The 27,250-nt window shown below is 45.5% G+C and overlaps 1 protein-coding gene across 1 annotated transcript in view; it reads left to right on the plus strand.

Annotated features, from left to right (window-relative positions):
* The window catches only part of LOC138487325 (uncharacterized), a 2,513,852-nt gene that overhangs the window by 522,774 nt on the left and 1,963,828 nt on the right, over window positions 1-27,250 (plus strand). Inside the window, exon 22 of the mRNA XM_069613924.1 lies at window positions 21,783-21,943. Within this exon, the coding sequence (XP_069470025.1) occupies window positions 21,783-21,943 (161 nt within the window). The remainder of the gene's footprint in view (window positions 1-21,782; window positions 21,944-27,250) is intronic.

Below are 27,250 nucleotides of genomic sequence, written 5' to 3' on the forward strand. Positions count from 1 at the left end.
CTTATCAGTCATTTTCCCATTCAGGTCCATTACTGTCACACATACACAAGTTCATATTCAGACATTCTGCTCAGCTGCATCGTTTGCTGTTGTCTGTGCCTCCTCATCTACCTCCTCCTGCACATTACTATATGCTTTTCGTACATCTGTCAAGTGTACCCAGTATTTTAGGCCCTTTACTTTTACTGCCGTGGGCGTACAGAACACTACCTCGTATGGGCCATGGAACCGTGGTGCATTCCATCGACGCACAAAACTCCTGACATAAATGAATTCGCCCGGCATCAGCTGTAGCTGTTCCTCAGGATCCGTGACAGGCCCTGTTATGTTTCCCTCCTCTCTCGTGAAGGGTGGAGAGAGCTGCTTTGATATTGTGCGCGCTGCCCTTGTCAATTTCTTCAAATAGTCTGTGAACTCTTCTCCCGATATCGCGGCGCTCCTGTGTGCATCTGAGTGTTCGCGCAGTGGAGAGTGTGCTGTGTACATTCGTCTCCCAGTCACGATCTCGTGCGGGGACAAATGGTGGTCTTTGCTTGGCTGATTTCTGAGCTTAAATAGCGCAAGGGGCAGACAGTAAATCCAATTCTTTTTCAATGAAAAGCATAGTTTTGATAACCTGCCTTTTAACAGTCCGTTCATCTTTTCCACTATGCCATTACTTTGAGGATGATTAATCGAACACAATTTATGTTTTATTCCCAATAATGTAGTAACTTCCTTGAAAAGCTCATTTACAAAGTGAGTGCCATTATCTGAGCGAATAACGTCACAAATTCCCCAGCGCTGGAACACTTCCCTCACTAGGAACTTTGCAGCGCTTTTGGCATCAGGTCGTGCACATGGTCCTGCTTCTACCCACCTTGAGAATGGGCATACAACCACGATCATGTACCGTGCTCCATTACACCTTTCCCCCATGTCCGCGTAATCAATATGTATCTCTCTGAATGGGCCAATGGGTTTTGGAATTGTTCCCCGGAGTGTGCGTAATGTCATTCCTGAATTGTATATTTGACATGTTGTGCATTCCATCGCTAATCGAGATACGTGCTCCTGGAGACAGGGCACGAACCATTCTTCCTGTATTTCTGCTGCGATGTGCTGTTTGGTATTGTGTGCAGGGAAGTGTAGTTGTTGAAACGCAATTTCCAATAACTTGATTGGCATTACCACTTTCCCTGAGTTGTTTTGCCACCACAGTAAGTCTGTCGCCGACTTGCTGCACCCTCGTTTTGTCCACATTAATTTTTCGTCTGCACTAGCTCCTTCCTGTAATTCTAGTATTTGTGATACAGGCATCATGTTGTACCCTTCTGGGAGCTCTTCGTTTGTCTTGTGCTGCAGCATGTACTCACCTGCTTCATATTTCTGAACATAGGAAGCCTCCTTGGCGGCAGCGTCCGCTGCCGCGTTTCCCAAGGACACAACGTCTGTGTTGGATGTATGGGCTTGGCACTTCACTATTGCTACCACAGTAGGGTTTTGTAGGGCCTCAATTAACTCTTTCAACAATTCTGCATGCTGTACTGGTGTTCCGTCTGCCCGCCGAAATCCCCTCCGCCCCCATCTCGCTAGACCTCCATGTACTGTCGTCGTCATGTAAGCTGAGTCTGTATATATTGTCACTGCGCAACCCTTTGCTGCATGTAGTGCTTCTATGAGCGCAATCAGTTCTGCTGCTTGTGCGGAGTAATGTGATGGGAGGCGGTACTGTACTAGTGTTTCATACTCACCGTCTTCTAACCTCACCACTGCCATACCAACATGTTTTCTCCCGTGTCCACATCAATTGATGCAGACCCATCCACGAAGTACACTTCCCCCTCGCTCAGAGCGTTCTCACACACCACTGTGTCCTCCCCTCGTTCTCCTGTGTAAGTTGCACAATCGTGGTCCTGCATGTCCTCTAGTGCGCATGCTTCTGTAATGAATGTTGCGGGGTTCACTGTCTTGCATCTCACCACATGGATATTGGCGCTAGACAATATGATCTCATGGGCTGTTGCCCGCTGTGTCGTCAGTGTGCTTTTTGACCTCTCAAGTATTGCAAATAGTGAATGTTCCACAAACAATGTCACAGGGCATCCCATTACTATTGTGGCACTTTTCTCAATCGCGAACGCGGCTGCAGCGAGTGATTGCTCGCACGCGAAATGGCCTTGCATTACGGCATCTAAAGTACCACTATAGTAAGCCAAAGGCTTGTGACCTAGGGACGTCTTTTGTGTCAGAACAGCTGTCATGAGTGTTCCCTTGCAGTGTGAGAATAGGTAAAATTCGCGTCCATAATCAGGATTTGCTAGCACTGGAGCGCTTGAAATTAACTCTTTTAATGATTTGAATGACGCGCTCATTTCTTCTGACCATTCTATTTTTTTATTTTCCTGTTGTGCTTCTTTGAGTGCTTGTAGTAGGGGTCTCGTGTATGCTGCATAGTCTAATATCCATGCTCACCAATAGTTGCACATTCCCAAGAACTTCTGCATGTTTTTCACTGTTGTGGGTTCTCCTACTGATCTTATCGCTTCTACCCTTTCGGGGATTATTCTTTTTCCATCTTTTGATATCAGCTGTCCCAAATATAAGACCTCTGTCAGGCAGTACTGTAGCTTTTCCTTGTCTACCTTGTACCCCTTATTGGCCAGTAGAGTCAGGAGCGTTGTTGAATCCTTTCTACATGTTTCTTCGTCTTGTGCACACACTAGTAAATCGTCTACGTACTGAATGATCGTACTCTCAACTGATAGGTTTCCCAAGTCTTCATGCAATATGCGGTTGAATATGCTTGGGCTCTCACAGTATCCCTGCGGTAATCTGCAGTGTTCATATCTCTTTCCCCCCAGTGTGAATGCTGTCTGGTATCTACTCTCTTCAGCCAGGGGGATTGAGAAAAATGTGTTTTTCAAGTCGACTACTGTGAAGTGTGATGCCGTTTTTTGGATGCTGCATAATATTGATGCAGGGTTCGGGACCAAAGGGAACTCTTTCTGAATTACATCATTTAGGGGGCGTAAATCCTGTATCATCCTCCAAGACCCTCCCTTTGCTTTTTTGATTGGATAAATACATGTGTTACATGGGGAGTTTGAAGGCACTATTATCCCTTGTGCTAGTAGTGCATCTATTGTCTCTTTTATCCCTTGTTCAGCTTCACGGGACAATGGATACTGTTTCACTCAGGGTAGAATTGCTCCTTGCTTTAGTTTTATTATCACAGGTTGTACTTCATGCAACAGCCCTACATCATGGGGGCCTGTTGTCCACAAATTATTTGGTACGAGTCTCATGTCATCATCAAAGAATGACGGCGGTGCTCCTACCACTGCCATCAATTGAGCGGGGATTTCCCTAGCTTGAATCAAAATGTCACAGGGCATCGCTATTTCCATTACAATTTCACCATCCCCCCTCTGCATCTGAAAAGAGATCCTCATCTGTTAAGTCTCTTAGGGCGATGTTGGCATTCGTGCACAGTACTGTACGCCACTCATATCCTTCCATATCTATTCCAATCACTGCAATCCTTTTCGCTGATACCTGTACAGCGTGCAAGTCTAATGATACCACTGACCCTGGTGCTGTGTCGGGGCACACTATGGGGTGGAAGAGGAACTCTGCTGGAATCCTCCAATCCATCTTCCTCAGCTCTGGAATTATGAGGGCCAATGTCTTTAACCCTTCAATAAACATTTCCTCGTTTTCCGGCAAACCTCGTACTTCTTGTGTGGTCGTGTGGGCTTGTACTACCAACATTGCACGCAATGGGCATATTCCGAGTGTTGAACACACTATACCTCTCTCAGTGAATGATATGGTCATGTTGAGTTTACTCAGGAGATCCCTCCCTAATAAATTTATTGGTGAGTGTTCATAATACAGTAAGGGTGTCTTTACAGTCTTACCCCCCACTGTTACGTCCAATGCTTCTGTGTAAGGAACTTCAATTACAGCCCCAGAGAACCCCTGCATCTCTAACTTCCGGTTAGATAACTGGAACCGGCCCTCCCTGATACATGATTTCTCCGCTCCTGAATACACCATGAATATGAACTGCTTGTCTCCTATCTGCGCCCCTACCAATGGTTCCTCTGCTGCATCGTAGGTGGTAGATAGAACTGGACACGCAAGTGTTCTCTGTGGGCTGTCCTATGCGGGGTGTCTCATCGGCCCCCCTTCATTAAAGACACTTCCTGAAACTACTGACACGCCGTTGTAAGGTGCTGGTGCGGGGGCCCCGTTTGCTGATGTCGCAAAAGGGTTGCCTGGCGTGTACTGCATGTTGTCATTGTTTTGTGGGTGGTTCTGTGTTCTATACTGGTGCCCCTGTTGTTGCTCATTATTACCTTGGCCTGGGTTTCTCGATTGTTGTTGTCCCATTGGAAGACCATATGGGCTCCCCGGGTGGGGATGGCCATACTGTTCTACCTCTTGGAACCCGTTGTTGGGTCTGGCTCTGCACTCCCTAGAGTAATGCCCCCATCTTCCGCAGTTCCAGCAACTCCCTTGTGCACCTCTAGGGCCCTGCCATCCATTTCCTCCCATTCCCCCATACCCCGGTCCACCTCCTCTTCGGCCCCTGTACCCACCTCGTCCCCCTCGAGGGGTCCACTCTTGCCACTGCGGACCTCCGCCTTGCTCCTGCTCGTTCCAATGCCGCTGTCCTGCTCCAGCCCAATTAGTTGCCATCCTTCCTTGTATTGCTACCAGCCCCTCCTCCTCCTCATCTCCCTCCCTGCTGTGGGGGAGTGCGGCTACAGCCGCTGCGACCTTCACCAACTTTATCTGCACTAGTTTTGCTTCGTGTGCCAATCTCTTCTGCGCCACCTCCTTCTCCCTTTCCTTTATTCGCTTACAATGGTGTACTATTATGCTCTGAATCTCAGGCCATCCCTTCGCTTCAATACCTGCTATCTTGTCGAGCGCCTTCTGCACTTCCTTTGGGAGCCCTCTTTTTATAATGAAGTAAAATAAAGATGTCGATTGATACCAGGGCGTGCCCGTTTCTGCTCTCCACATCTCTTGGACCCGAAAAATGTAATCCATAGCCTCCTCCCCGTCATTCATTGTACACTGCATTACTGACTGTAAGTCTGGCGTATCTGGAAACGTTTCTCGCAAGGCATCCCACACCCTTGCACGCACTGTGTTAAAGGAGGCCCCGTCCTGGCGGTCGCAGTCTAATGTTACTCCCGGGAAACCGGCCTTGACCCATACTCTATCAGCCTGATCCCCCACTGCTGATACAAGCAAGCTCTTCACATCTCCTATTGCTAGGGGTACCCTGGCAGTGTGTTTCTCAAAGGCGTATATCCATTTACTTGCCCCTCCCGATAACGGGGGCAATAGCTTTAATAAATTGGCTTTATCCATCTGAGCCCATGGGATATAATTTTCGGCCTCCCTCCTCCCCTATGTATCAATGGGAGCTGTAGCCTTCCTTTTGTCGTTGCATCTACACCCGTTTTGGCTGCTGAGGTTCCCAGTGATGCCATTTTCCCCACCCTGTTTCTTAATCGCCCCGTCCACTCATCATCCAGTGTTCTCATTGAACATGTACCATCCACCCCTTCACTTCCCCCTCCCATTGCCATGCTCAACCTGTCGCTTTCTTCTAAACCGTCCCTTATATCACATAGTAGTTCCTCTTTGTCCCCTATAGGCCTTTCTTCATTATCAATACCTCCCTCTCGTGTCCCTACTTCGATTATTCGTGTCGGTTCTTCCTCAATTCTGAACAGTATCTCACCTTTTTTCCACCCGTCTTCAAGTGTTCTATTCTCACTCGGCGCTCTAGACGTGCGCCCTGATCTTGCTGCATTAAGTGCTGTTTGTTCACATATGTCTTTTATCCTTGCGAGCTCATCTTTCGCTATTGAGAGTCTTGATTGTAAATCATCTGTTAGCTTTTCTATGTCCACCCTTTGTGTACATGCCTGGGCTCGCCCTCTTGTACTTTCATATGGCGGGGGTGCCGTTGGCCGGTGGGGTGTAGTAGTTGTCAGGGGAGGGACATAAGTGGGGTCACTGTACCCTTCTGCGGGCACAGGCTTGTTTAATATCGGGTGCAAGCTTATTACCTCTATTTGTGGCCCTACATTTGACGATTCTTTGGCATCTTTCTGTATCATCAGTGGATTGTCAGTGGTGGATGGTAGGTCAGGATTTAATGCTGGTGCTTTAGGCGGTGGTATCTCTTCAAATAACCTCCAGAGATCTAATATTTCCCTCCTATTGTGCAACTGCTTCCCCTTGTATTTCAAACAAATGCATGTGGCCACCATATCCAGAACACTTTTATCAAATGACCCCCCCTCGGGCCATATCTGGGGTAACCCCTCTCCCTTCAGCTCTGTTATCCATTGGTCATGATATTTCTTAATTCGCTCCGCGTACCCTGGTAGGTTCTTACAAATATGTGATAAGGGTGTTTTGGCCCCCATCTTTGTGTTTTCCTAGTACTTGTGTGTCTCTCTGTGTCCACAATTACAATGTAAACCTATTACCAATATGGGTTTCGTCTTCTACTTCACATTCAATAATGGGCTCCTTTGTGCTCTTCCCCCTGCCTGCACAATACAAAACTGGCTGTACACAGTCTCTATTATATTCTCTTTGGGGGGGGGGGGGCACATACAAGAGCAAACCATCAGTGATTTTGACAATATTAACCCGGAAATCAAAAAGGTACACACTCACTTCACCTTGTCATGTTTGTCTTCAAGAAGCTTTATCCGGCCACACTTACCATGACCATTCAATTACTATACATTTATAACCATTTTATACACCCACAGCACCAAATTGTCTTCTGACGCATACGAGGTGCACACACCTCTCCTTAACACTCTATTCACAATTCAAGCTGCCCTCCCTTTCCTCCCTAGCCGGCTGTCCCTCTCCGTCTTATTCAGATATATGGATGCGCATATATATATATTGGTCTGCTCTTCCCTCTTCTAGTAGGACTCTCTCTCTTTTACTTTCTCCCTAACGTTTTGTACTGATCTCATTTTTATTTTCCCCCCAACCCTAAAGAAAAGAATAGAAAGAAGAAATAGCAGTCGTCACTAATATATTCTCCGTGTCCCCCTTTGCCAGACACTTTTATCTTATTATCCACTTCTTCATAAATTCCGAGTACTAGTCAAGATAGCACTATGCGGCGCCGCCTTCCACCCCCTTTCGGAGCTAGGTTCCCGTCACTTTTATCTCTTATTCACCTCTTAATCCTAATGGCCATATGCAAAGAAAAAGCAAAGAAAGTTTAGGATGATCCTTAGTAGATCTGCGTACCCCCCTTTTCTACCCCTCTTCGTTCTCTGTCCTAAATTTCTTCCTCCACTCCCTTTACGATCGCTCGCACTCAATACTCAACGTGCCCGTCTTGAACCGATAGTCTCCGAAACTGGGTCCGTCCAGGCAGTGTTGCCGTCCGCTCAACAGTCAGCCCCGGCTCCGGCGAGCGGTACTCAAAGGGGATTTTTCAACCGGGATCCCGTACCCTCTCTCTATTGAGTGCGCACTTCTTAGTGTACCGGTCGCCGTTGGCGGGCAGCCTCCCGGAGCCGGCGCACCGTGCGTATCCCTTTTCGACCGGAGATTCTCGTGGCAAAAGGGGACGGTAATGTTAGGTCGGCAAAAAATAATAATAATAATAATCACGCTTTCGGGGTCACCACTGAAGGCAAGCGTCCCCAGCCAGCACGATCCTCCCTGCAATGAGAGACAATGACGGACTCTCCCGAATAAAGCCAAGACAGAGTGCGGGTGAGCTTAAATGGGAGTTTATCAATCAGAATAGGGCATGCAAAGAACTCTGCAAACTCCGAGAACGCTCTGTCTGACAATAGCAAAGACAGGCATATATATTTACAAAAAACGTCATCAGTACCTACATACTATAAGGGGCACAAGTTCAATGGGATTGGGTGGCGATGACTAGCTATAGGTGCTGCTGCGATGTGGTTGGCCTTGGCTGGAGGACGTCACTGGTCAGCCTCGTGGGTTGGGCTGGGCCTGGCAGGTCAGCTGAGTTCATCCGGGCGGTGTTGTTGTGCCATTGTGGCCAGTGTCAGAGAGGAATGTCTTTTCCTGACTTATTTGCCCTATGCCATGCACACCGCAGTCATTCAGTCATTGCAATGTTATCTTCTTTAGTAAATCTATCAATAGGTTATTCTACAGGTTAATGCAACACAGGAGGAATGCACCTTGTGAGGGGTTTGATGGTGATTTATCCGTGCATGGTTACCAGTGTCCTGTTTGACCGGTACCATAGGTCGTGGGGCTAAGTCTCCGGGCATGGTACGGGCGGTACATGTCTTTCTGTCTCGTTAGAAGTTATTATGAATGGGCTGTTGTGTGTTGCCACAGTATTGGGTGTCTTCGTTGCACCGGGTCATAAGTCTGAGGTGTTCCAGGGGGTTGTGGGGTTTACGAGGGGGCGCCTTGGATTTGTGTATTCAAGCGGAGGTTTACTGCTGGGCTGTAAATAATGTAGGTGGCAGGCCGTGGTCTTGGGTGCTGTAGCGGGGACTACAAATCTTTGAAGCGGCTCCAGCCTAGTTGGGGGAGGTGGAGCGGCGTGGCGCAGGCCTTAGCTCTCTTATTTGGTAGACTTTGCAGGGTGGGGGGGGGAAATGGCCTTGCACATATTCACAAAGGTATTTTTCTCGTGTGTTGCTGACTTTTGGTGAGAACATCATAAACATTTAAACATTCTTATAATACTCATTTGGATCACTTGAAAACATACATTTCAACTCACTACATGTCTCTCTAATATAGCCAGTCTGAGCACCTTACTAATACATTATGTTTTAACAACTACAGCTTTTAGTAATATGCATATATATTTGCATTACGTGAGGTAGTAGTGTGGTTGGTGGAGCATAGAGAACGAGACCCGCCATTGTACGCGGCGGTAATGGCATATAAGGGCTGTAGATATGTACACATGACTGGTGCATTTGCCCGCGTCTTTTCACACGAGCCTTATGTATAGTTGCATTTGTCCTCCCCTGCACTCTAGCAGCATTAGTTCAGTTATGGCGCGGGACCGCGGGGTGTACGGTTTTCAATGATACATATAGAGAATAATCCCCCGGAATGCTTTTTATCATTTGCACACCCCTGCAGGGGTGTGGGTCCTTCATTGCTGGTGTCATGTAAACATGCGTTTCTTACAATAATTACACAATTTTACAGGTTTCTTTAGTAGAAGTAGTTTTATGGAAAGGATACACGTATTACAAGTAGTTTTTGACATTCGTATTTGGGTATTTTTCTGCTTTCATCGGATGACCATTCTACAGTTCTCCCCATCACCCAGGCCTCGCTGACCGGGTCATGCTGGGAGCAGTGATACACTGTGGACGATGAAATGTTACAGTGTTAGTATCTTATGCTAGCTCATGTCCGTCTTGTTCGTGGGAACGGGCTCACAGCGGATCTGCCAGGGTGCTGCGGCGACAGGGATAATTGAAACTCTCCGAGGGTGGGGGCCGCGCTACAGTGCGCTGAGCTCACACCATCTTTGATAGACAAAATGGTTTCTGGGCCTAGCTAAATTCAATACGTGTGGGCAATGTCTTCAGCAGGTGAACCCTCCACCACCTGGGCCCGGGTGGTTTTAGGGGACGCCCAATGAGCCATGGCCCTCACCTGGGGAGGGGATGTAGGCAAGGGGGGGTCTTTTGGACCACTCCTCCCCTACATTCTACAGGTTGCGTACTGGGCTCCTGAGCACCTTCCTCACCCAGGCTCCTGTCCTGACCACAAAGGCGCCCAACCCGATATGACTTTCCTCCTCACTGGCCCGAAGTCCACTTCTGCGTATGATCCTATGGTGCCCCGTCGCCTCTGACCGTCTTGCCATGTCTTGGCTAGCCCCCTTGAAATTCTGATACATGCTAGTTTTTGTCACCCACATCTTCCACACAACTTGTGGATGCAAGTTATGTCTCAACCTTACTGACACTCTCCCCACATCTCCAAGGGAGACCCACCACAACACCTCCTTTAGCCCCCCCCTTCAAGTAAGTAATTTCCCCCACCTCTTCTCTTCCTCCTTCGACAATGTTACTCCTTGGAGCCCCTTGACTCCTACCACCTTCTCTGTTTCTCTCCACCACTACCACCTCTCCAACCTAGCCTCAATCCTTCTTCTCCCTTGTTCAGTTTACTCCTTACCTCCTGCACCTCCAAATCCTCCAACCTCTCCCGCTTCAACACGACCTACTGCACCTAATCCTCCTCCTCCTCTGACCTCTTCTGTGCCTGCAACCTCTTCTGCATCGCAACCTCTCCTCCACCCTTAGGCTTTCCTGTGCGTTCTTGCTCTGCTACTCTAAACTCCCACTTTAACCCATGGTAGCTTTAGGTGGGGGTTTCCCACCGTCACCACCGGGCCGGGCCAGAATACAGTGGGCCTCATTACAACTCAGGCGTTAAGGGTTAACGCCGTCGTTAACCCTTAATGCCTGATTCCAATTTTATCGCCTGCTTTCAGCAGGCGTTAAAATCCATGGCGCTAAACCGCCTTGGTGCTAATTACGGCACCGTAATTTACGGTGCCGTAATTAGCGCCTTCCCCACTCCCATTATGCCCTATGGGGCAAAAATGGGAATGGGGAAGGGTAAATGGGAAATGGGGATTTACCGCCCCACTCACCTTGGAATGGGGCGGTAAATCCGCCATCCACCCTGGTGTAAACATAGTTTACACCGGTGGTAAAGTTGGTGTACTTACCGCCTGGGTCGTAATGACCTCCAGTGTCTGCATCTGTGCTTCATTATCAGTGTGGGTGTGGGATCGGTTGAACTCTAGCAGCAGGTAGTTCTTAGTGAAATCAGCTGACGGAACCCCGTAGAGTGTCATTATCTAAGGAATGCACGTTGCATGCAGGGGTTCACCAATGCTTGTACGTAGGTGTTGGCAGTTCCCTGTATGCGAGCGTGTCGGACAGCATTTACACAGGATCCCGAAGTGGTCCGCCTGCTTTATGCTGGTACATAAAGCAGGCAGACCCCATAGGGATCTCCAGCATTTACACCGGCATGAAAATGCATGCCGGTAGAAATGCTGGGGTGTTTGCATGGTGGAGAGGAAGGAAACTGCGGAAACGCAAGCTGTGTTCTTCTGACGCTGCTCTCCTCCATACAAATAATTGGAAATGAGCCGTGACGTTAATGGAAGGAGTAATTGCCTTACGCAAGGCATTTACTTCTTTCATTAACGTTACGTGCTCATACAAAATGAGCACCTTAGAGTGTCATTTCTGCATGTACCTCGGTGTTGCTGGTGCCCTGCATCCAATTTTCAACACTCACAAGGCAGAGCGTAAACGTGAAGAGGAAATCAAGGTGAAATCATCTCTACTCTTCCCTTGTACGCTACGCTTTGTGAGAAATTATGCCTGGAAATGATGCTTTGCAGGTGCGTTTTTATAATGGATTCTAACGGGATCCACACGATATTTACCAGGTAACAATGCAAGGAGTATTCCATAGGAATCCATTGGTTTCACATCTGCATGCACATCTCATGGGAGTGTAAAACTGTGTGCTCTTCCAAGACGGAGGAGGAAAGCAAAGCGGGCATGCAGACGCCACTTTGCTGCCTTCACCTTAGAACGGCAGGACATTAGGGAACATCATTAAATATTAAAGAGAGGACTAAAAGCACTATGAGTTGCTTTTAGGCCTACAATTGATGAAGGAGATGACCCTCTTAGTGGCCATCGGACTAAGATTGAGCTGTTTGCCGGAGCAGTAAAGAAATTGGTACGTCCAAAAAAATAAAAGAAACTTAGTGTCTGTCTTTCTGGATGGCAGACGAGCCAACATTTCTGGGCAAAAGATACAGTAAGGCACGGGGCAGAAAGTTGGCTTGGCGGAATAAGCTCTCCCCACATAATACAGAAATATACAAGAGGCACAAGCTGGCAACGCCTCCTATGTACCGCGTTTCTGTTATAGATACTTGATTCTTATAACATTAATTGCGATCTGAAATCTAAAAAGACACTCATGCTCCCTCCCATGTGACTGTCTCATGCCCCGGTAGTTATGCAACTAGTTGGCCCCAAACCACTTCTGCTGGAAGGTAGTTCTGTATATTTGCAGAAAGAGGTTCATTTTGCTTTAGCTAATCCTTCTCTCGCTCCGGTCCAAATAGTGTTTATCCGATAGTGAGTGACCCTTTTTTTACAACAGCACAAATAATGTGCATACATATTGCAATGCAAACATTGTTCGTAGTAATATTTGTCTGTACCGCGAGATGGCAGCAGTGCTCCATCGCAGACATCCACTCAACGCAGTTTGCCATCAGCGCAGCTTCAGGTTTACGGTGCAGGGTAAGAATATTTCCGGACAGGCAGTTTTGGCTGACGTTTGTTATCCCTGGCAGCGATGTACTCTTCTTCAGATATTAAACCGCGAGCATATCCACTTTGTTAATCCCATTTCTCGGCCACATGTTTTCATGAGTCTGTTCACATTCGATTGCTCCTGCCAGCAGAGCCCCAATTAATTATACCCAGTTCTGAGAAAATTAGCCAGGCGTGAAAGCAGGGATGGGTGTGTGTTTAATGCCTGAAGCTGCAAGTTCGATGAGATGATTCAGGTACTATTCGCCCAGAAAGAAGTCCGCTTAAACCTGGGGTCAATTTCTACAGATAGCGCAGAAGCCTGCAGCAAGTCACTGGCTTGCGGGACCACGAAAGGGGTGGGCTCACTTTACGCAGGCCTACCACTGAAGTGGGACAGCAGCGGCAGTATTAAAGGCCCTTGCCTTTAAAGCACATTCATTAAGTAGCTCAATTACGCCGCCGTTGAGAGCTCTGGGAATGTGCGCATCTGAAGCCAATTAATAGACTAACAGGCAGTTTTCGAGGAAAGCCTCTGAGAACCAGCTGGGTCAGACTACATGCCGTTTAAGAGCTGTAGAGGGTCCCCTTCAGCAGCTGTTCATGCTCGGATTATTTACTGGCACTCTTCTTTCCTCCGTGTCTCACTCTTCCTCGTCACAGTACTGACTGTTGAGGTGTCCATATCCATCACAGGAACCTTTTTCCAATTTTCATTTTTCGCGCTCATGCTCCACCAATTAATGTAAAAATACCCCCAATATCCCCTAATACCTTCAGGGACATTTACCTTAGCAGATTCTGGGTCTCTCATCCATCAAGGGTTGGAAAGGTGGTTTGTAAATACTGTGATGAGGAAGAGTCGCACTAGGACTAATGCAGATAACTGGAAAATAATTTGAGAATAACCTCCACATGCCCCTTTCTCATCCCAGTACTTACTTTTGAGCAATACTAAAGCCAGAGTTGGAAGGAGCACAGGTATCAGTCAAACAGCATGATGCAGCGCTCTCATGCGTGAGATGACCTCCAGTCCTGGCTTTTCTTCGAATTCTGGAACTTGTCGTTTTGCTACATTTTAAATGCAAGTCCTAGAATCCAAAGGGGAAAAAAACAGGACTGGTTGTCCTTCTCACCATGGAAAAATGGAGAGCTCTGCATGATGCAATAATGATGCACTATCCCCCTATAGTCGGCAATTGAACACAGAGAGCTACCCCTTATATCAGAGGAAGGTAGCCCTTCAGACACACATGCCACATGCACATAAAGCGTGGCAATCTACACAGGTTTTGCAGTGTGGTACGAAGATAATAGGAACTGCTTCTGTGGCAACAATGTTTAAGCATGTAAGGGGTTAATCATCGAGCAAAGCTGCACTCGTGTATTAAATGTGAGCTGCAGTTGAGGTCTGGGGAAAGGGCTACATGCAATTCCAAATGAGATCATTAATTTATGATCTAATCTCTACTCTCATTCTGTATTCCACAAAATATTGACTGCTGCCAGTTCTTGTCTGTTATCAGTAAGCTATTTTCTATTGTTCAAATCCTTGCTCCCAACACTCGGCGCTCCCTGCTGTAGACTCTGTTTTTCCTTTCTTACTGGTTAAAGACTGCTCATCGTTCCTACTGCAACTCCTTTCTTCAGGTAAACGCACAGTGCAGGACCTAAATTGGGGAAGAACTATAATACACAACCTAATTCTTCAAAATCTTTGATGAAAGGTAGTTAGGAAGGCTCAGTACATTCCAAAGTGATTGTTCCTGCACCTTCAACCAATCAGATTCTCTTTTATGGTTCTGCCATCTTGGCGTGGGAGACCTGTACAGCTAAGATTACGGTAAATTGAAAACAAACACTCTGCCCAACTTCCTTGCCTCTATAACATCTAACTTTAGCCAAACATCCTCCCACCCTGCAAACTATTACTGGCCTCTTGCTACCCTTGCCATATCTAACCCTGTAGCCATTGCAAACCCTGACATCTAGCAAGTAAGTACAGGAGACATAAACACAGACTTTATGTTAGAGTTTTCCCTACTAATGCCACAAAGAGAGTTTTCCAAACCTCTGCTACTCCCGGTAACAATGTTCTTTTACATTTGTATTGACCCTTCTATGGGGTATTATTGTTAGATAGTTTTACTTCAGTATTGTAATGTACATTCTCCTTAGAGTTGGGATGCCACACTTGAGTGGCTGGAATTTATCTCATGATAATGTTATGTCGAATTCCAATACCCCATTCATGTACTCAGATTGTCAACAATGGTCTATACTTAGTCTTTTTAGATTTCATTCATATCTGATTTAATCTGATTTCTGCTCCTCAGAAATAATCTTCCCTTCTAGGAGTTTATTTGAAAGATACCCCGAAATGTCCACTAGATGGCAGTGCTGACCTTGTTACACATGTATTTCTGTGATAAACTGAAAGTTAAAAGCATGGTCAGCACTGACATTTTCAGATATTTTTTGTACCGGAATATGATCTAAACGGGAATAGGCCATATGATATGTTCCCCTTGATACTTAGTCATTGTATAGGCTGTATATTTTAAAAATTAGGAATTTTGACTTGATTATTGGATTTCTGGAGCTACTGGGCTAATACATTTCAGTTAATCACATTGATATTGATAATTTATTTGTATCACGCTCATACACTTGTGTTTCAGAGGGCGACGAGGCAAGGGAGGGAACAAAGGAGAACAAAAACAACAATTTTACTAGGCCCAGTGACATTGAGAACGTGCAAGTGCGGGGGAGAGGGAAGGGGGAAAGTGCAGAGCATAGGAATGAAAAACAAAACATACAAACAAATGGTAGTGCAGCCAGCAAGTGGTAAGTGCTAGGTTAAAGGTACAGACCAGGGGTGTCTGATAAGTACAGGGAAAGGGGGGGGACTTTAGGGTAACATATACAGACCCAAAGTGCATTGGTTGCCAGGATGCAGTGCAGGTGCGCGGCAGTGTTTCAGGCCTGGGAGAGGCACGGAAAGTGTACTTGTCTCTGTACAGGACGACATGACCAGATTAGTCGATGCAGGCGGAGGTGGGGCTTTGATCCTGTTAGATCTGTCCGCTGCATTCGACACGGTTGACCACCCCATTCTCCTCGCTCGCCTGTCACAGATTGGAATATCTGGCTCTGTTCTTGCCTGGTTTACCTCTTTTCTTTCAGATCGCACACAGACCCTCGCCATGCCACCCTTTCTTTCCCCCTCTTGCCCCCTCACTTGTGGTGTCCCTCTGGGATCCTCTCTCTCGCCGATTTTGTTTAACATATACATCTGGGCCTTGGTTTGTCTCATCCGCTCTTACGGTCTTAACTGCTACTCTTATGCGGATGACACACAATCAGGAGCAATCTGAGGTCTCAGCCTGCCTCCATGACTGCCTTATGGCCGTTGGGCTCTGGATGGATCAGAATTGGTTAAAGCTAAATGGAGATTAGTCGGAGGTACTGTTGGTGGGATGTCCCCCCAACCTCTCATTGTGGACCCCTGCCTTTTGGCCCTCCTCCCTGGGCCCTTTACCTGGCCCGGTCAGCAAATTGAAGAACCTAGGGGTTATTCTCTCTGCCTCTTTGTCCATGTCCAATCAGGTTACAGCCGTTTGCCAATCTGCTAACCATCAGATCAGGGTCCTTAAGAGGGTCATGCCTATGATCCCGGGAGCTCTCTGCCCTCCTGTGGTGGCTGCGCTAGTCCTTACACGGCTAGATTATTGCAATTCGCTGCATCTGTCGCAACCCATCGGTCTTATTCATCGACTCCAGCATATGCAGAACCTTGCAGCTAGGCTAGCCACCGGCTCTCCCTATGGTGCTCACATTTCACCAGTGCTTCGCCTACTTGACTGGCTTCCGGTGTCTCAGTGAATTCACTTTAAATCACTGTGCATCGTCCATCGAGCAAACCACAGTCATGGAGATGAATTCCTGCAGTCTAAATGTTCTCAATACTCTTCGAATCGGGATCTCCGTTCTGCTTCCTCTCATTTACTCATCGTTCCTAGATTTAATCGGGAAAGGCTTGGCAGCAGAGCTTTTTCTATTGCCGCAGCCAACTTTAGAACACTCTCCCCCCGTTACTTAAGGCCATTTCTAACCATCTGTGCTTTAGAAGAGCTCTGAAAACTAATCTATTCTAGCTCCTGGCGTCTCCTCCAGTCTTCTCTCTCACTGAGCAGTCTTCCTCTCTAGCATCATGATGCCCTCGGGCGACCGTGCGCTTTATAAATTGCAATAACATAACATAACATAATAGGGTGGGCAAGTACCTAGGCCCAAAATCAGAGGGTAACCAAGTGCAGGATGCCTAAGCAGAACAGATCAACAGGGTAAAGGTGGAGAGAAGGCAGAAGCAAAGAGGAAGGTCTTGAGGTGCTTCCAGAACCGGATATGGGTCTCCTCAAGTTTCAGAGTGGCAGGGAGGCTATTCCAGAGGGAGGCCCTAGCCGAAGACAGAGATCTATCCCCAGCACGTTTCTTTGAGAAACGACTGACCCTGAGGGAGTTGGAGGTGGAGGAGCGAAGAGCTCGAGAGGGAACATATTTGCGGAGGGAGTGTTGAAGGTATTTTGGACCCAGGCCCCAGAAAGCTTTGTGGACAATGCAAAGGGTCTTGAATTTAATACTTACAGCCACTGTGAGCCAATGAAGAGATTTCAGGGCTGGAGAGATATGATCCCAGGGCTTGAGGCCCAGTACAAGTCTCATTGTCCTGTTCTGGATGAGTTGCAAAGGGCAGAGAGTGGAAGCAGGTAGATTTAGAAAGAGGCTGTTGCAGTAATCCAGCCTAGAGAGAACCAGGGCCCAAGATATAGTGAGCTTATGGGGGAAGGAGAGGAAAGGCATAATACCTCTAAGGAGGTGAAGTTGGAAGTTTGATTTTTTAGAGACATCAGAGATATGGGCAGAAAAGAAAAGCGTGGTGTCACAGGAGGGCCAAGGGAGGCCAGGAAAGGAGGTTAAAGGTTTGCCGATGAGGAGGATCTCTGTCTTACTGGCACTGAGGCAGAGATCGTTGGCGGTACACCACTACTGAATAGCAGACAAGCAATCACTTTTTAAGGATTAGTTAACATTTATGATGTCTACTAGATTAACATCCTAAGAAAGTGTGCTTTCTACGTGGATAGTCGCATATTCTCACATCATACATAGCAGCATGCTGGAAGTTTATGACCACCAATCTGTAGAGCCAGTGACCTTATTGCACCATTTTGTTGAGTGTTTTTGTCTTGAAGTTCTGAAAGTAAAGTGGTCTAAAACAGGAGATTTCTTTTTATTTAGTGTTCTGGGGGTTGTAGTTTTCCATTTAGTATGTGGAAAATAAAGCTACAATATTGTTTTGCCTTAACATATTTCTATAAAGATTTATATATCGTCAGGTTGCTTTACTATGTGATTTGAGTATTTTGCAAGTAGATTTTTTTTAAACAATATTATTATAGCCCAGGAAAGTCAAACCGTAAATAACTGTACCAAGTATAGTTTGAAATGCATGTGGTCAAGTGCCTACATTTCAGAGTGGGTTAAAATGACAGCTTTGTTGCTTAAGCAAAATGTGTGATCCTCAGCAAATAACTGAATCTCACTGTGACTTAAGTGCAACCAATGCAGTACTTAGAAGTGATTAAGTTCCCACAATTTAAAAACATAACTCCAGTACAATGGAGCATATTAAATGAATTTTGGGACAAAATGGCATCCCGTCATGCTCTTCTGTTAATGGCCTCCATGATAGTCACCTGGCATTACGTTATTGTTGCAGTGATTCTCCTTCATTCTCATCAGACTTGATTTTACAGCAAATATATCGTCTCACTAGTCAGTCAGGGCACCAGAGGTTCCAATAGAGCAGCTGCAGCATAACAAACACTAATTTCCTCACCTGTTGATGCCAGTCACTGAAGTTTCTTGGGACGTCCAGGGTACTGCACCACAGGAAAACGAAGGAAACTATGCTAGGTGGTGTTATGCTCTATATTAAGGCTCACCTGCCATTTTCACATTTGTATTGACCTCCAGAATGTGCATATGGTGGGTAGAGGTCTAACATGGGAGCCTGTGGAGCAGGGCAAGGTTGCTTTGCTACAATGTTGATGTGAGCAGATCTTTAAAGATAGAGCTGTCTGTGGTGTGCAAGCTTTAGCTAGTTTGTGAGTGGTCTGCAGCATCGGTTAATGTGTCATCCAAGTTGCTCACGTACATTGTTTGTGTGGTGTCTGTCAGAGCAGTGTTCGAGGAGTGTGGCGAGTTGTGTTGCTGTATCTGTGGTGGATTAGTGTGGTGTTTAGGTAAATTTAGTGTAGACACGTGTGTTCGGATTGTGTACTTTCCATTGTGTAACCTGCGTTGTTTCGGTGCTGGAGCTTTGTTTGGAGATGCGTTGTCGGTTAGGTTGGAAGTAGACTGGGTTTGAGGTAGTGTGCTCAACAGACCACCCAATACAAGCTGGACACGACCTTCTTCACTTTGGAAATATCACAGCTGGCCACCTTTATTTGTTTATATATTCATTCAAAACATTAATTACCATTTGCTTTGCCATATTATATGATGCTTGTAGAAGTGACATTATGTTAAGCGACACTATGCCATGGCACATATTCAGGCCACTTAGTTTCCCAGGTCCTAATTTTTGACTGCCCACTGGCACCTTTAAACTGTGGTTCCACTCAGTTTTACGTGGGATTATGGTATAATGCCACTGGTCTTCAGGAACTAGAACTTGACAAAGCCAACCATACACCACATCACAACCTCAGTATTGCCATGCCGGCACGTGCCTCTAAAAATATGCTTTTTGCCTTAAAATCTATCATGTTTTTGGGCAACGTTATTAACCCTATGTGCTTTGAATTGCACTATTTGCAGCTAATGTGGCACTCGTTTCCGTCAACATTCCCTGGTGCGAACGGGAAAAGGGATCCAAACACATTTCTTTTCCTCGCCCACATAAACTGTCTGAAGATAGACCCGCCGTCAAGACGTTTTGGTCTAATTGTGCGATTGCCGGTTATTAAATAGCTCATCCAATGCCAACCTTCCTTAGGATGGATTTCAAATACCACTTGCTTATGTAACTGACATCGGACCTGTGTTTTATTTTTAGCAGTTCCAAACCATACATATCCAAGGCCACGTATTTTTCCCCATGCAGCACTTTCTCTGTCCCCCTGCTATAAGCCTCACATGTATGCAATCCCAACCTTTAAGTAGCGGCTAATTAAAAAAAAAAAAGGAATTTTTTTACCATTAAAACTGTGCCTGTAATGCGATTCTTAACACCTCTTTTGATGTATATCCAAGGAATTATGAAAAGAATACAATTCCGGACACCTTTATTTGTGTTAGCATTTGGTACTGCTGCATTCGTGACCAAAATGCAAGCAAATGGTGCCATTAATTGGCACTTGTTAACATATGGACTGTGTCCACACATGCAAAGTGTTCTTATGACAGGTCATCTTTGGCTGACCGAGTGCCGTGTATCATTGGCCTTGTATCATCATCAATATATGAACTGTGTCCACACATGCGAAGTGTTCTTGTGACGGGTCATCTTTGGCTGACCGAGTGCCGTGTTTTATTGGCCTTGTATCATCGTCAATATATGAACTGTGTCCACACATGCAAAGTGTTCTTGTGACAGGTCATCTTTGGCTGACCGAGTGCCGTGTATCATTGGCCTTGTATCATCGTTAATATATGAACTGTGTCCACACATGCGGAGTGTTCTTGTGACAGGTCTTCATTGGCTGACCGAGTGCCTTGTATCATTGGCCTTGTATCAGTGGCCTTGTATCATCGTTAACATATGAACTGTGTCCACACATGCAAAGTGTTCTTGTGACAGGTCATCTTTGGCTGACCGAGTGCCATGTATCATTGGCCTTGTATCATCGTCAATATATGAACTGTGTCCACACATGCGAAGTGTTCTTGTGACGGGTCATCTTTGGCTGACCGAGTGCCGTGTATCATTGGCCTTGTATCATCATCAATATATGAACTGTGTCCACACATGCGGAGTGTTCTTGTGACAGGTCATCATTGGCTGACCGAGTGCCTTGTATCATTGGCCTTGTATCGGTGGCCTTGTATCATCGTTAACATATGAACTGTGTCCACACACAGGCAAAGTGTTCTTGTGACAGGCCATCTTTGGCTGACCGAGTGCCGTGTATCATTGGCCTTGTATCATCGTCAATATATGAACTGTGTCCACACATGCGAAGTGTTCTTATGACAGGTCATCTTTGGCTGACCGAGTGCCGTGTATCATTGGCCTTGTATCAGTGGCCTTGTATCATCGTTAATATATGAACTGTGTCCACACATGCGAAGTGTTCTTGTGACGGGTCATCTTTGGCTGACCGAGTGCCGTGTATCATGGGCCTTGTATCATCGTCAATATATGAACTGTGTCCACACATGCAAAGTGTTCTTGTGACAGGCCATCTTTGGCTGACCGAGTGCCGTGTATCATTGGCCTTGTATCATCGTCAATATATGAACTGTGTCCACACATGCAAAGTGTTCTTGTGACAGGTCATCTTTGGCTGACCGAGTGCCATGTATCATTGGCCTTGTATCATCGTCAATATATGAACTGTGTCCAGACATGCGAAGTGTTCTTGTGACAGGTCATCATTGGCTGACCGAGTGCCTTGTATCATTGGCCTTGTATCGGTGGCCTTGTATCATCGTTAACATATGAACTGTGTCCACACACAGGCAAAGTGTTCTTGTGACAGGCCATCTTTGGCTGACCGAGTGCCGTGTATCATTGGCCTTGTATCATCGTCAATATATGAACTGTGTCCACACATGCGAAGTGTTCTTATGACAGGTCATCTTTGGCTGACCGAGTGCCGTGTATCATTGGCCTTGTATCAGTGGCCTTGTATCATCGTTAATATATGAACTGTGTCCACACATGCGAAGTGTTCTTGTGACGGGTCATCTTTGGCTGACCGAGTGCCGTGTATCATGGGCCTTGTATCATCGTCAATATATGAACTGTGTCCACACATGCAAAGTGTTCTTGTGACAGGCCATCTTTGGCTGACAGAGTGCCGTGTATCATTGGCCTTGTATCATCGTCAATATATGAACTGTGTCCACACATGCAAAGTGTTCTTGTGACAGGTCATCTTTGGCTGACCGAGTGCCATGTATCATTGGCCTTGTATCATCGTCAATATATGAACTGTGTCCAGACATGCAAAGTGTTCTTGTGACGGGTCATCTTTGGCTGACCGAGTGCCGTGTATCATTGGCCTTGTATCATCGTTAATATATGAAGTGTGTCCACACATGCAAAGTGTTCTTGTGACAGGTCATCTTTGGCTGACCGAGTGCCTTGTATCATTGGCCCTTTCTTTCTTCTTGTAGGCAACACTTGACGTTTTTGGAAGCTATACTTTCCTGTGGAAACAAGATGTAAGTGCCACATTTCATGCTTTCCTGCACGGCAAATCCAGCGTGAAAGAGGCTGCTGCAGTACTGACGCCCAAAGCTCCTCCCCCAGAAGTGATGGAAAGCATAATCGACAGGTGTGTACACACTTTGATACTTAACTGTTATACATGAGTATATATATACACACATATGGCATTTCTTTCCTTTTCTGCAGCCTCGCTGAGTAATTAAGTCATATCTGTGGTTTCTTAGTTTCTTCGTGTCCTGGGCTGTGCGCAGCCTCCCCCACATACCAACGGTAGTAACAATACTTCACCAGGATAATATTTAGTGAGATGGAAAATCTGTAATTTGAGCCCAGCTTTGCTGGTGTCTACGTTTACAAACTAACAGCAGACTACAGGCCTCATCAGAAGTTGGGTGGTATCCCAGCGGTTAATGCGCCGGGATAGCGCCCAATGCTGTTAGCGTTACCACAACTCAGTCCCGGTGCAATTTGTGCCGGATCCCGAGTTGCGGTTGCGCTGTTAATCCACATTTTTTCTGAATCCAAAGCACTCTATGTGGCTTTTTGGTGCTATTACCGCCAGCGGTAATGGTGCCCGTGGTAATAGTGCTGAAAATGGGCAGAAAGGAGAGGTTTTTACCTTCAGCAAAATGCTGGAAGTAAATCTCCCACTTTCAGCACAAACTTGGGATTGGGTGGAGCGGTAATGCGGTGGTAACACCGTTATCGCTGATTTTGTACTGCTCTGCCCAACCCCTGATGAGGCCCCACATCTCCCTTCTGCCATCTTTCATTCTAAAGCAATGTAAAGTTGTGCGAAAGCTAGAAAATTAATTGGTAGACCAGACCCGAACCATATACCTGGCTTTCTTTTGCTCCACCCCACATCGCAAAATCCATACCAGGCACCCTGTTTACCCACCCTGTACAACATAATACCTTCATTTGGCATGCTGCCTCCCCACAACACAAAACCCACACCTGGCATCCTGCCTTCGCACCTGTATGCATTATGAATGGTTAATATTATAATTATTTTTAGATTATGAACCAATTAGTGATATTTTCTCTAAATCAAATACAGAACAAAATCACTGCTGGGCAATTCCAATTCTGATAGTTAATTCTTTTTTTAAATTTCTTTATTGGCTTTAGTTTGATAAAAAAAAATAAACTTTTTTGTCACAACTTTCATAATTATTTACATCTTCTAGAAAGAAAGAGAGCAAAGATACAGAGAAAGACATGGAGAAAGATAAGGGAAAACACCACAGACGAACTTTGTCCTCTCCTGTTAATCAAAAAGTCATAGTCGTCTGATTCTTGAATCTCGTTTCCCTTCCTCTTTGCATTTGCCTTAAACTCAAATCTCACATTTCAGGATTATGCCCTTATCCACCTGTGACAAACCCCTCTGTTGAACGTGGAAGGATCATGTCGATGAAGTTGATGATTGCACATGTTAGGTTGGTGTTTATCCCCGATATTGCATAGCTCCACCAATCAGCCATATTTCCGTTCTTTGGAGCAAAACACGCTAAGTGCAGCGAACGCTGGTTGGCAAAATTAGCGCATTCAATTATCAAGTGCTTTATTGATTCCGTTTCTGTTTGACAGAAACGACAGATGTCACTCTTCGTCGCCGAATCCTTTCTTTTCATCAGAATCTCTCGTGTGTGATACAAATTAAGACACATTCTCAGGAACTGATTTCGGTGGTATTGCGACAGAAATTTGGTGAGATATTTTGGTAGTTCTCCTACTTTTTACGAGGACATTCCAAAGTCTACCTCTGTCGACAATGAAGCTCTTGTATTGAGGTTGGTTATCCAATTCAATTGACTGAACTTTACCTTCGCCAGTTGTGGAATTTGAAGCACTAGTGACATGTTTACATCTGCCGCTGCTAAAATTGACAACAGTTTCTCTTCCCATCTATTTAGCAAAGAAGCTGAAGGATCAATGCTTTTATTATTTACAATTAGGTAGGGTTTTGCTCCAGGTGTTAATCTCATTTTTCGTAGCAAAGTTATGGGTTTCCACAGTACTGAGGCATATAAAGAGTTGAGTCCCAGCTCATGTCGAATTGCCACCATTGCGACACACTGTGGTAAATTGAGTACTTTACGCCAAAATTTGCCTTCCAGTTGGGTCCAAAATTTGGCATCAATGTTCCAGCATGCTTCACTCCCAAAACATACTATTGGAGTCACTTTCTGGGTATAGAAAGTAATTACCGGCTGTAGGGAAAACTTCCCATATTTTGCATGCAATTTTGCTCCTTGTAGTGCAAGAATTTTCATACGAGACAACAACTAATTTGTTCAACTCCACTCACTTATCGAGTTATTGAATACGACCCCCAGATAGCAAATTGAGTCTGATTTGGACAGGGCTTCATTATTCACTTTCCACGTGAATACTTTATTCTTAGGGCCTCATTACACGGAATGCGGTAAACCATGGTGCTATTAGCACCATAGTTGCCGCTGGTACAATACCGGTACCACCATGGAGAAAAGGGGAATTACCACCCTATTCCAAGGTTGGCGGGGCGGTAATTCCCCCTTTCTCCATGGCCCTTCCCCATTCCCATTTTTGCCCCATAGGGCTCAATGGGAATGGGGAAGGGGCTAATTACGGGACCACAAATTGCGGTACCGTAATTAGCACCAAGGTCCCTTTGCGGGTCCCAACTTTAACGGCTGGTCTACACCAGCCGTTAAGGTCGGGTCTCGCAAAGGGACCTCGTAGTAAGGTGGTAAGGGTTTACCGGTACCGGTAAACCCTTACCACCTACCGTGTAATGAGGCCCTTAGTGTTCATTTTTGGACCCAATGCAATGACTTGAGACTTCTTCACGTTTATCGACATCTGATTGTCTGATAAGTATGTTTGAAGACGAGACAGCAATCTTTGCAAGCCAATTTCTGTGCTATCTAATAGTACCACATCGTCTGTGTAAATTAAATGGCTTAGATGAATTCCATTGACTTTCGGGGGGAGAGACTTTGTTTGTGCTAGTGCTAGTGGAAGATCTGCTATGAATAGTTTGAATAGTAAAGCAGCCAAGGGACAGCCTTGTTTCACTCCCTTTGTCGTTTGTATTGCTTCTGTTAGGGCTCCTTCTGCGTTTAAACGCACTTGAATACTCGTTTTTGCGTATAATGCCATTAGTGGAGCCAAGAGCTGGTTTGGGCAGCCCCAATCTTTTAGTTTGTTCCAAAGGAGCTGGCGGTTTATGCTGTCGAATGCTTGTTTTAAATCGACAAATGCTAAAAACAACCTTTCCTTCTGTTTTAATGCATTCACTTTAGCCAAGTTTAGTAGCACTAGATTTAATTCCATTCCAACCCCTTTTGTAAAGCCTGTTTGTCTGTTGTCAGATAAATGAGCGTCTTCCGCCCATCTTGCAATTTTCTTTTGGAGAAAGGTAGCAAATATTTTCCCCATAGTATCTAACAATGCAATGGGTCTGTAATTCTCTGTGTCGTCGCGGTTACCCTTTTTGAAAATTGGTACCACCACCGCATTATTCCATGAGCCTGGGATCTTCTTTGTCTAAGCTATGTGCTCGAATAGTACTTTAATAAACTGTGCCCAGTTTTCTTTATTTGCCTTTAGCATGTGATTTGAGGTACCATCTGGTCCAGCGGCTCTTGAAGTTGTCAGTTTCTGGATCGCAAGTTCAATGTCCTCGACTGTTTCGATCACATTCCAACTACTCGCATGTACTATTGGGTCAGCTAGGTTGTTGGCATCATACTTGTTAAAGACTGTTGAGTAGTGCTTTACCCAGCTAGCAGCATTCACTCCATTTGATAGTATACTCATCTGGTTTACCTTACCAGAATTAATGATTTGCCAGATGTTCCGACTATCCTTTTGGATCAGAAGGCGAAGCATCAATTCCGATTGCTCTTGTGCTCGTATACAGTTGAAAGATTTCAGCCAATTACGGAATCGCTGACGTCTTTCTATCATCAGCTGTTTTGAGTTTTTTACAGCTGCTTTCTTTAATTGCCTCAGATCTTTTTGTAGCAGTTTCTTTGTATCATATAGGATCGGGCTAAAAGGATGCTTGTTCAAGGTGCATCCTCCCTTAGACTTGTTAGTGCACGTGAATCACTTTAGTAGAGATACATATTCTACTTGCTTGTTCCACTTCTGAATATGGGCATAGTCAGTTGTCAAAGTTTCAATCTGCTTGGTATTTATTCGTAGTCGATTCTGGCCATTGTTGATGCTTAATGGGAATAAGTAGTTTCGATGCTGCTTTTTATATGGATTCTCCCACGATAGTACTAAAGGGTTGTGATCGCTTTTACTCGACTTCCTTATCAAGAGATTTGAGATGTAAAAATGAAGATTTTCTGAGGCCCAAATATAGTCAAGGGTTTTTGAGGTTTCACCTCGATGCCACGTGTCCGCTGCAGGAATATCAACACTGGTAGAACCATTCAACATTGCACAATGTCGCAGCATTAGTTGATACTCCCAATTAGTTCCTCGGTCCGCGGTATCTGATGGAATTTTGCACGTCTCACATGGATTTCGTCTTTTTGATTTCGCGAACCAGGTGAAGTTTAAATCTTGACACACTATTATAAATGGATCAACAAAGGCTGCATGGCATTTGTCTATTTCAACTCCGACTCCGCAATCATCGCAGGATTCCAAAACGTGTTTATTAGCAGTAATTGTTGTTTACATGGTTTAGCATCATGGACATCTACGAAGGTGCTTTTTAGGTCTTCAGTGTCACCATCTTGAAATAGGTGGGCAAATCCACGGGTATTCCAAGATGTTAGTAGTTGGGTCATACCTTCTGACCCTATCTGATCCTAAACATGGATCTCTGAAACTTGTGATTCAGTTTGCTGTGCATATTGTCGTTTCATCTGTTTCCATAGCACATCTCTTTTGAGGTTGTTTGAGCATCCCTTCTGCTTGTGTTTATGTGGATCATCAGCCGCAGCTTGTTGGTCATCACATGTTGTGAGTTCAAACCTAAAAAACAGTAGATCTTCTTTTGCCTCTAAGAGTGGTCTGGCTAGATTCTTTGATTTCATGTGAAGTACAACTCAGTCAGACCTTACTTCGGATTTATATTCGACAATTGCTATGTCGTCTGATCTTATACTGCGTAATGTTGGAACATGGTGTAGGAGCCTCATTACGTTAGCTCTGTTTAGGTTTACGTCGCTGTTGTCTTCTAGTATATTTTCCAATTCTAATTTCCACCAACCGGGTCTTTCTTGTGATTGCGGTTCAGACTTGTCACCTGCTCTTTGTTGCTTTTGTTTTTTAGTTTGGGCTGTAGTACATTTTGGATTGAGCTTTATTGGAACACTTTCCACTGCTGGCTGCAGTTTTCTGGTTGCATTATGACGAGCATCTGCAGAGGTGGTGTGACTCTTCACATTCACTGCTG

This window comes from Ambystoma mexicanum, chromosome 9 (assembly GCF_040938575.1).
Source record: "Ambystoma mexicanum isolate Mex_15411 chromosome 9, UKY_AmexF1_1, whole genome shotgun sequence".
Taxonomy (NCBI): Eukaryota; Metazoa; Chordata; class Amphibia; order Caudata; family Ambystomatidae; genus Ambystoma; species Ambystoma mexicanum.